We start from the raw sequence: 10,688 nt of genomic DNA on the forward strand, positions 1-10,688 counted from the left end.
AAAGCTAGATGAAAAGCCGAACGTGAGCCGACAATGTGCACTCGCAGTCCAGAAAGCCAACCGTATCCTGGGCTGCATCAAAAGAAACGTGGCCAGCAGGTCGAGGGAGGGGATTCTGCCCCTCTACTCCACTCTGGTGAGACCCCACCTGGAATACTGTGTCCAACTCTGGAGGCCTCAGTATGGGAAAGACATGGACCTGTTGGAGTGGGTCCAGAGGAAGGCCACAAAAATGATCAGGGGGCTGGAACACCTCTCCTATGAGGAAAGGCTGAGAGAGTTGCGGTTGTTCAGCCTGGAGAAGAGAAGGCTCCAGAGAGATGTTATTGGGGCCTTTCAATACTTACAGGAGGTTTACAAGGAAGATGGAGAGCGGCTTTTTACCAGTAGTAGTGACACTGTAGTGACACTGTAGTGACAGAACAAGAGGTTAACTGTTTTAAACTAAAAGAGGGTAGATTTAGACTGGATATGAAGAAATGAGGGTGGTGAGACACCACAGACGTCACAGGGGCCCATCATTGGAAGTGTTCAAGGTCAGGGTGGATGGAGCTTTGAGCAACCTGATCTAGTTGAAGATGTCCCTGCTCACTGCATGGGGGTTGGACTAGATGACCTTTAAGGGTCCCTTCCAACCCAAACCATTCTATGATTCTATGATTCATACAATTACCTTTTGTAATTTAAATTTCAATTTAAATCAGGAATAGCTGTTTCCTTAACTTACTAAGTGATACAGAATGCTATGTACAGAGGAAAAATTAGGCTACAAGACATTCATAATTAGCATGCTTTATAATTTAAATCTTTTTGTATCTCAGTTCACCATCTCTAAAACAAGGACAGTTATTATTACCTTCTCTCAGTAGTGTACTATGAAGAAAATTCACTGATAGTAGTGAATTATCTATATGTAGCATGGAAAGGAACAGAAAAGCTCCTGACAAAACTGTGCCCAAGTCCACTTCTGGAAATCAGACTAATAATCACATATGACTCACTAGACAAAAAGATTTTCACTACTATTAGCAGACCCACATAGAAAACATGAAATTCTAACCTATCTTAACAATGAATACAGCATGTGTATTTTTCAATAAATTGTCTGTCCACATATTAATACATACTTTATGCAAAAAAATTAAGTTCTCCAAACTTACCAAATTATATAAATTGCGTCTAATCTGCTGTATAACTCCGGGAAATGCGGGCTTTAGCAGTTCCTGATAGCTTGCAGGCCATGTGCTATAGCTGTGATCTTGTTCTATGTTATTAACCCACTAAAAGAAAAAAGGCAGCCAGTTAAAAAACACATATTAAACATTGAGTAAAATACGTATGTATAAATAAAAATATTTTAAAACACATGGAAGGCCTGCAAAGAGTAAAATGTTTTATCTTCTTTTTAAAATAGTTACAGAAAATTGCTTCTAAAATTAATAATTTTTTTCTTTTCAGTCAAAGTATTCGGGGTTTTTATTTGCAGTACATAACTGTCGTGGTTTAACCTCAGTTGGCAACTGGGCACCACACAGCCACTCTCTCACTCTCCCCCACTCCCCAGTGGGATGGGGGAGAGAATCGGAAGAGTAAAAGTGAGAAAACTTGTGGGTTGAGGTAAGAACAGTTTAATAATTGGAAAAAAAAATAGAATATACAAAGCAAATGATGCACAATGCAATTGCTCACCACCCGCCGACCCACGCCCAGCCAGATCCTGAGCAGTGGCCCCCCCGGCCAGCTTTCCCCAGTTTATGTACTGAGCATGACGTCACATACAGTATTTATCTATAACCCACAGCAGCACTTTAGATATATCAGAATAACTAATTAATATATGGCCAATTTGTTCTTCTACTGTTTTCTGTGCAAGCCTGTCTATACTTGGCAAACAGAAGAATGAAATACGGTTCTTTCAGGTGAAGACAATTAGTATTTTAGTGCCTTTTCCAATGGCATATAACCTTTGTAATGAAAACTGTATAAAATTTGAAGAAGGGAAAAAAGTAGAGTCATTGGACAATTAGAAACAAAATATTTAAGTTGTCCACAATTCACTTATCATACTTGTAAAGTACATCTAGCAGTCTTGCATAATACAGAGATATTATGCAGCTAGAATAATTGCTGTGAAGTCAAATTCTACAGCTATGAGTGTGCAACTACTCTTACATAGATTCCTCTTTTCTTTTAAATATCCTACATCTTAAAATTTTAATAAGGTATTGGCTAGAGAAAATTACTCCTGAAATATATTGAAGAGATATCGCCCTCCAAAATATTTTAAACTGCTTGTCGATATATGGTCTTATGCCTAGTATTTCAATTACACTACAAAAAAAGACAGTCTCATACATAGCGTTATCAAATATGTAATCTTTAAATAAATAATTGTTTAATTACTTACTATTATTGAAGAGTGACGAATATCTAGTGCATAACTGTCATCTGTAGGATGTATATGCAACCTCATAAATTTACTCAGGATCTCCTCTTTGATTCCAAGTTCATGAAGGCCATGCATCACTTTTCCTTCCAGTTTAAGAGTCTCTAAGATACTTTTTCAGGAAGACAAAATGCATAATATCTACATAGAACTCTTGTCATGACATAAAAAGAAAAAATATTTCAAAGACTATTAATGTGAGGATTATTTTTAGTATTAAAAATAATGTTTATATTCTCCTGCAGTCAAATGTTTAAAACAAAATCGATTAATAACACTATATGTCTCCAACTTATTTCAAAACAGAATTATAACAGATTCTACAACTCTTTTGTTCATTCACATTTATTTTATATGAAGGAATTTCATCCATCTTTAGTAAGACGTGGCAGGACAGCAGAATGGAAGGTTCCTTGCTGCATTGTCCTGGCTGCGGCAGAAACCCAAGCAGGGGGTACCCTAAGAGGAAGCTTTGCAAGTGTGTAGAGAAGCAGGCAGCAAGTGATGGAGACACAGGCGAGCTGTAAGTCTGCATCACAGCAGAACCCTGAAAACAGCACGGAGGAAACACATAGCTACACCTCTAAAAGAAGACTCTTTCCCAGAAGACCCAACAGGACTCTGGAACATTTGTTGCAATCTGAAAATTCAGTATGAGAATGGAAACTAACCTGAAGTACTCATCAGCAGGCAAGATTTTACAAATGCCTTTATTTCTGTTTTGCTTCATTTTGAGTTTCCTCTATTCTGAAAGGTCTCTTCTAAAATGCAGTGAAATTAAACCTAGCACTAGCATTAAAAAGTGCTATTAATATTTGCATCATTACCAAAAAAGATGCAATTGACTCCATTTCAAAACTCTGGCTGAGAAAAAAATTAGGTAAAAATTGCCACCATAAATGCTAAAACCAAGAAAGTTTAAGAATCTCCATGGAAGAGAAAAGAAGACATTTTGAGTTAATTAGAAACAGAAAATAAAAAATTGTAGACTCTGACAAATCATAGGAACATGAAAAAAAACTCAGTTTTGGCATCAGTATATTTACTGACAGTTTGCAGGCCACCAAAGATGATTTTGAAGTAGTCATGTCTGTCCTGCTGTTGACAACATACAGAAGAATGCAAGGGAAAATGTTTACAGTTTATGAGTGCTTGCATAAAAGAGGCAAGTCACACCCAAAATAATTATACTATAATTACACCAACTGGGAAAAGATTTCTTACACCAAAAAGCATATTAGTCCTGTATTAACAGAACTTATTATAAAACGTGGCCAGACACAGACTCACACGCATGCCAAAAATAACGCAAGGTGTTGTATATCTAAATTTAACACCTCAAATTTTTTGTAATTTTTAAGAAATAGGGACGTGAAAGCACTTAACTTACTTTTTATAAAGTGCTTTTCCCACCTTTTTATACATACATGTTGGATTCCTTCCATTTCCAAATTAATTTTACATGGTGAGTCATAAAATTGTAAGCAAATTAGAAAACTTATTCCAAGAGAAAATGCTGTTTTCAACTACTTATACAATGTTCATATTCAAAGCAAAACCACTGTAAAAGAGTATTCCCTCTACTGGAGCACTTCCTGGCCCCCAAAATGCAACAGATGAGATTATCTACCACCATGAACACGACTTCTCCAGTATTATTAGTAATTCTGTAATCTTCAAACAAAATGTACCATCCTACCTAAAAGGATCATGAAAATCCAGGTCAATGTGAAGGCCATTTAGAAATAAGCGTGCTTCTCCAGGTTGGAGTCCAAGTATTTCATGAAAATGCTAAAAAGTAAAAAGTACTGCTAACTTATTTAGGTATATGTCAACACTAACACACACACCCACACCCACACCCACCCTTTAAGTAATTCTGCAAAACAGACACATCAAATCTCTTTCACATAATTTCTTCTGTTAGCTGAGTGTTGTTGGTAAAAATATTGACAACATAGTTTTATGAGTGCCACTTAACAAACTTTCAATATACAAATACAAATGAAAATAGCTGATAATTCCTCCCGAAATAACCTACAGTGTCCCTGCCTGTACAAGGTAGAGACAAGGACACATTCTCAGTATCTGCCAACAGAAAGTGAAAATACACACACATACAAAAATATGGCTTGTAAGTTTTTTTTAAAAAATTACTCCTACATCTCTATTCAACAAAAGTATACCTTATATGTGTCCTTCAGACCTCCACTTGAAACTAGCTTTCTCAATAGCTTAACATTTTTCACAATTCCAAAAAATGTTTAGTTGCAATTGTTATGGGGAATTGGGAAAAACAGACTAGAAACATAAAATCTCATCTAACAAAGGGACCTTGGAATAAACATAGATCAGAAAGGTATAGCACAGCATATCCTTGCTTTGCAAAGAAGAAAAAAAATCCACAATAAACAAATACAAGAGGAAGGAAGTATTTAGGGAGTAAAGTATGCCTTATAATTTTATTTCAGAGAGCTGTGAGGCACCACACTGCTCAGTCTATGGTGGCTGTAGAAAGATAAGTAACAGGAGCAACAGCAATAGTTTATTCCAACTTGCCCCATGAGGAGCAGTCAGACTTCCAGATCTGTCTTAATTCCCAACAGAGGAATGGAAAGCATGAAAAATATGCAGAAAAAAAAGCAAGCTGAGAAAGATATATTTTTTTCCCATTTAGCTCCCACTGGCTGAACAAAATAAGTGCGAACAAAAAACGCACTTTGAACAAAAGCACACTTAGAGCAAGCAACTCAGGCTGTGTATATTACTCCACCTATAAGCCTGTCACTGAACAAATGAGAGAAAAAAAAGGGAAAACATTGAAAGTGATATTTCTTTAAAGTAGTGTGGTTACTTTCACACAGTTAAATGTAAGTAAACTCAAAACTAACTGGTTTGTGGCATTACAAGCGCAACCCCACATAAATGAGACAACAGTTTACTTGAAGCTCCTTGTAATCCAACAAATATGCATATTACTCATCATTCATTGAAAAGGTACCATATTCCTCAGTATATATAAACATTTTCACAACCCAAAGCAGGATGGAAATGTGTAATGGCACCTAATACCAGCATATGAAAGGCAGGGCTCTGCATGAAGGAAAAATGCAGCTGTGATAAACCTGAGCCTAAGACAGAAAGAATTTTTATGAAAGTCCAAAACCTGTCCTTGACCTTGAAAAACAGCTTTTGAAATTTGTAAATGTAATTTATTCTAATGGTGTAACCTGAACTTTGTAGTGCTTTCATTGCTTTTTTGTAGGTAGATTTACAAAAGAGTAATATAATTACTTATGCTTGTTATAAAGTATCTACATACATACACTCAAACTCAGATATAATGTGGAGAATATTGTGGATTTTGGAGGGGCTGCATCCCATTAATGCTAAGAAATAACCAGAAAGACTTTGTTTTTAAATTTAGTTAGTTATTATCTTTCCTGAAAATTTTAGTAGGCACCTAAAAATGGATGTCAGTGGGCTTTCAAAAATGAGGAGCATAAATGCATGGCAGTAATTCCTGTAGTCAGATAAGGAAAAAAAGAAAGAGAGAATTTAATTACTTTCCTAATTTATAAAACTCACTTTATTCCCAATCATATACTCATATAAATTACAGATTTTTTATTTTTTTTTATGTCCCAAAACTTGGTACAGAAGAGGAAGGACTTCTATCTTCTTTACAACTAACTGCTGCTTTGGATTACTCTGTCCCAAGTGCAGGACTTCATATTTATCTTTGTTAATCCTCATGCAACCATTAAAACAAAAACTAGAAGTATCAGCTGGTGTCTGACATTTACATTTTTCCTACCACAGCTTCACACAGAATTACACGCCCTCCCAAGGTCTCACTCTACACATCCCTTCTAAGCAGACAAAATTCATAGATGCCTGACAATGCCAAGTGCCCTTGCAGCAGGTGAAATTTCTGATCATTTTACCTACACATAGTTTGATCCTGAGACACAACCAAAACAGGCAGACAGGACAAAATTAAACAGCCAGGCACACAGTGATGTGACTCCTCTGCACCAGGCAGAGAAGCACCCAAAGTCCTAGGTATACCTGGAATTTTTCTGTAGTTAGCAAATCCAACTTGGATTACAGTTTTAATACCAGCGTTGCGCCACGAAGTACTGTGACCGCAGAAAAATCCCCCTTAATGCCACTGGACTCAAGGAGTGAACAATAAATATAAAGAGGATTACAGTCTCAAGAAATCTTACCAGCATCCTTCAGGGCTCTTGCACAGATCTTGTGAGATCGGCTAGAACAGGCCCTCTCCTTGAAGCACTGAAATCAGCACTTAGGATAAGAGATCTCTTACCACTACTGAAAGCTTCCTGGTCATTCTTACAAGCCCAGAGACTCATGTAAACGCAGATACTGAGAAAGACTGCAACTGGCTGATGTAGGTCATAAAAATCCTAATACTAACTAAAATGAATGCAAGAACAATGAAAAAGTTATCAGCCACTGGGTATTGAAATGGGAGTCTAAAAGTTTTTCAAATCCTTCAGTACTGCAGTACGAAAAGAACTGAGCTGAATCAGAGCTGAGATTCGTTATACAATTTTGATGCTAGGCATTTGATTGTTCAGAAGAGCATCCATTTCCCGTAACAACTTTGGTGGAAGGAGTATTTAGGCATCCAAAACTAGAATTTAATGTTGATAATACTCATATAGTATTTTCTTGCTAAACTGTCAGCAAATTATTGCACTGGAAATGGTGAGTTGTGTTTAATGAGATTTTATTTTTTCTTTTATCTACAGCAGTTCTTTGTCTATTTCTTAGTTAGGTATCAATTCATTACATCTAAATCATCACATGCCTTTCAACTTTTAATACCTTTATTTCCTCCCGTTGCATTTCCTATTCAACTTTCATTATCTTGAGAGGGAATCATCCAGTTACACACAGCATGAGATCATATCTCTCCTGCTGCTAGATGGATGTACTGCAGTTCAAGAACGCACATGCCAATTTATTGTGCTCTAGCAGCAGCGTTCAGGAAGTTTCCCTACTTTTATTCAACAGATTTTAGCTTTTAGCTGTCTAAAGGCCTGTAGCCTTTAGACTACAAGTAGGATGTAGTACGAAATTTAAACTTAGTGTGATAGGTGCCTAAGATCCTCTTATAGTTAATGTATTTAATACAGTCATGGAATCATAGGAGTGATTCAGCTGACCAACCACATAGGTATCCAATGTAATTTGTTTCAGGATAAGGCATCTTGGACTGGAAAGTACGGGTCAGGCAGAAGGGAATGGATGTCCCAGGGGACCCGTCTGTCAGACCTGTGTGGCTATCTCTTGGATAGCCTGTGGCATCTCAAATGACATCAGAAATTCAAGTTTAGGCAACTCAATCATGCCCCACAACACAACCATTGAGTGAGCTAAATTGTTTTTGATGTCCATTGACTACATCTTCATTGTCATAACAGCAGTTTAGATACCATACAGATGTGCCTAAATGCAGACATCTTCATTTCAAACCAAATCTTAGTTACTTTTCCTAATCCCTATATTTAGTAATAACAGCCATTTTAGTTCCTGATATACCTTTACTTTTTCTGCATTTTGGGGTTTTTGATTAAGCAGTTGGTTTTGATTTTTGTGTTAACAGAGCTGCAATTTGAGAAAGACATTGTAAAGACTTTATCAAGAAACAAGGAAAAGTCCTGATACCAACACTCATACTCCGGAGAAACTATGACCATCAGGGCTTTGTTTTGCTTTATCCTGACTATAACCCTAACAACAAAGAGATACAGAAAATGCATATCTCGGCTGGATACAGAAAGCAATGAAGCATCCAATGTAATTTGTTTCAGGATAAGGCATCTTGGACTGGAAAGTACGGGTCAGGCAGAAGGGAATGGATGTCCCAGGGGACCCGTCTGTCAGACCTGTGTGGCTATCTCTTGGATAGCCTGTGGCATCTCAAATGACATCAGAAATTCAAGTTTAGGCAACTCAATCATGCCCCACAACACAACCATTGAGTGAGCTAAATTGTTTTTGATGTCCATTGACTACATCTTCATTGTCATAACAGCAGTTTAGATACCATATAGATGTGCCTAAATGCAGACATCTTCATTTCAAACCAAATCTTAGTTACTTTTCCTAATCCCTATATTTAGTAATAACAGCCATTTTAGTTCCTGATATACCTTTACTTTTTCTGTGCATTTTGGTTTTTGATTAAGCAGTTGGTTTTGATTTTTGTGTTAACAGAGCTGCAATTTGAGAAAGACATTGTAAAGACTTTATCAAGAAACAAGGAAAAGTCCTGATACCAACACTCATACTCCGGAGAAACTATGACCATCAGGGCTTTGTTTTGCTTTATCCTGACTATAACCCTAACAACAAAGAGATACAGAAAATGCATATCTCGGCTGTATACAGAAAGCAATGAAGCAGGGTGCAGATACTGATTTGCTCCCTTGAGCAAAAACTATGGGACTTCTCACTAGTGCAAGAAACAAGAGGCCTGCATAATGTTGAGCCCACTCTAAGATCTCTGTGAAAACCCAAGAATCGAACATGCACCCTGCACACAAGCAAGCTGAAGGGCTCAAGAAGGTGAACTGCTGGGATATGTGAAATGTATTCTCAATACACCAGTCCCACACGTAATCACTTATGGACAAAAAGAGCCCTATAAAATTGTTTGCATAACCGTTTACAAGGATGTAACACTTGAGCCTGTCACTGTGCAGGAAAATACTCAAGACTGGAAAACATTACATTAGTTACATTAGTTTTGCACGGTGGAGAGCTCTAACACACTTAAGTGAAATTTTTGCAACAATGGAGATAACAAGCTCTTTATGAGAAGGCTGCATCTGTGCAACAGGGACATTGTTCACTTTCACTGTTTTGGAAGGTGGAAGAAACTGGAAAGGCATTCCCCTGGAGATACCAGTCTTGGCAAGGCAAGAGGAAAAGGCCTGAATGGATACAAAGCAAAATGATACATGGAAATGCTGCAGAAGTACAGGAGTGCCATAAGTAAGAAATAAATCCCTTTCACTACGGTGGTTGGTCAGTCTTAACTCCATATGAAAATATATGTTCTAAAGATCAAGATTAAGGACAGTGCTATGGATGTCATTTTATGTGACCAGTCCTAAAAGCATGGTGGTTAACATTTAATTTTAACACTCAACTTGAAAGAAAAAATCCAAACTCTGAACTGAGACAGGAAATACAACAGACGTCACGAACTCGACAAACACAAAGTGGCATCTCAGGAAACATCTCAAATCAGTCAAAATTACATGAACAATGACGCCTCATGTGATACAAGGCACAAGAGATGCAGTGCATCAAGGATGAAAATAAAACCACCATCTACCACAGACGATGTTCAAAATACCTTGCAGAATAGTTGCATGCATGACTAAAATTCAACACCAAAGCTCTAGAAAAATTAACTGATACCTATTTTGCTTTCACAGCACACAATTTATGACTGAACACAACACTCCATAAAAATTGTTTGTCTTTGCCTAATTCTGTAAAATCAAGAGAGGGAAGGGAAAAAGTACAAAGAACAGCAGAAAGTGAAAAATTTTAATTGAGTATTTCAATGTTATTTATTTAGTAAAAGACGTTTAGAACAATTAACTCTCTTCCTCTGATAGAAACCATGTGAAAGTTGCTACACTAACAAAAATCTCCTAAAGCAGTAATATGATAGTAACTCAAATGTCCACTTGAAGAAATAAAAACAAACCTTCTGATTTTCTTCTATTTCATTTCGCATCTTCTTGTCTACAAGCACTCTGGTCAGTGATCTGTAAAAATAAAATATTGGTATCACTCAACCACTGTATTTTAAAAAATGCATTAAATAATGAAATATGTATTTTAATACCATATCCAGTGCACTGTAATTGAAGAATGGTGCAATTAAGACTTAAAAAGAAGAGTAATGCAGTGTCATAAATATTTTATTTTCAAAACAAATATTTTGTTCTGTGTTACTCTAGTAAACTCAGGTTTCAAATTTATGCTACACTTTGTTGAAGTAATATTATCAGCATATTTTTTACCACTCTCAATCTTTCCTCTTGTTTTTTTCTGGAAAATAGCATGTATATTATAAAAAAGTAAGTTGTTTGATCATCTAAATTATTACCTAAATAAATGCCATATTTGTATATTTTAAGTATATATATCTGTACCAGAAATAGTGTGGCCAGCAGGAGTAGGGAAG

General features: G+C 36.6%; 1 protein-coding gene across 1 annotated transcript in view; it reads right to left on the minus strand.

Moving 5' to 3' along the window:
• Window positions 1–10,688, minus strand: part of UGGT2 (UDP-glucose glycoprotein glucosyltransferase 2) — an 88,580-nt gene that overhangs the window by 57,311 nt on the left and 20,581 nt on the right. Inside the window, exons 8-11 of the mRNA XM_009275810.2 lie at window positions 10,206–10,266; window positions 4,146–4,237; window positions 2,408–2,558; window positions 1,161–1,280 (exon numbers count right to left, since the gene is read on the minus strand). Of these exons, the coding sequence (XP_009274085.1) occupies window positions 1,161–1,280; window positions 2,408–2,558; window positions 4,146–4,237; window positions 10,206–10,266 (424 nt within the window). The remainder of the gene's footprint in view (window positions 1–1,160; window positions 1,281–2,407; window positions 2,559–4,145; window positions 4,238–10,205; window positions 10,267–10,688) is intronic.

This window comes from Aptenodytes forsteri, unplaced genomic scaffold (genome assembly GCF_000699145.1).
Source record: "Aptenodytes forsteri isolate BGI_AS27 unplaced genomic scaffold, ASM69914v1 Scaffold161, whole genome shotgun sequence".
NCBI classification, from domain to species: domain Eukaryota; kingdom Metazoa; phylum Chordata; class Aves; order Sphenisciformes; family Spheniscidae; genus Aptenodytes; species Aptenodytes forsteri.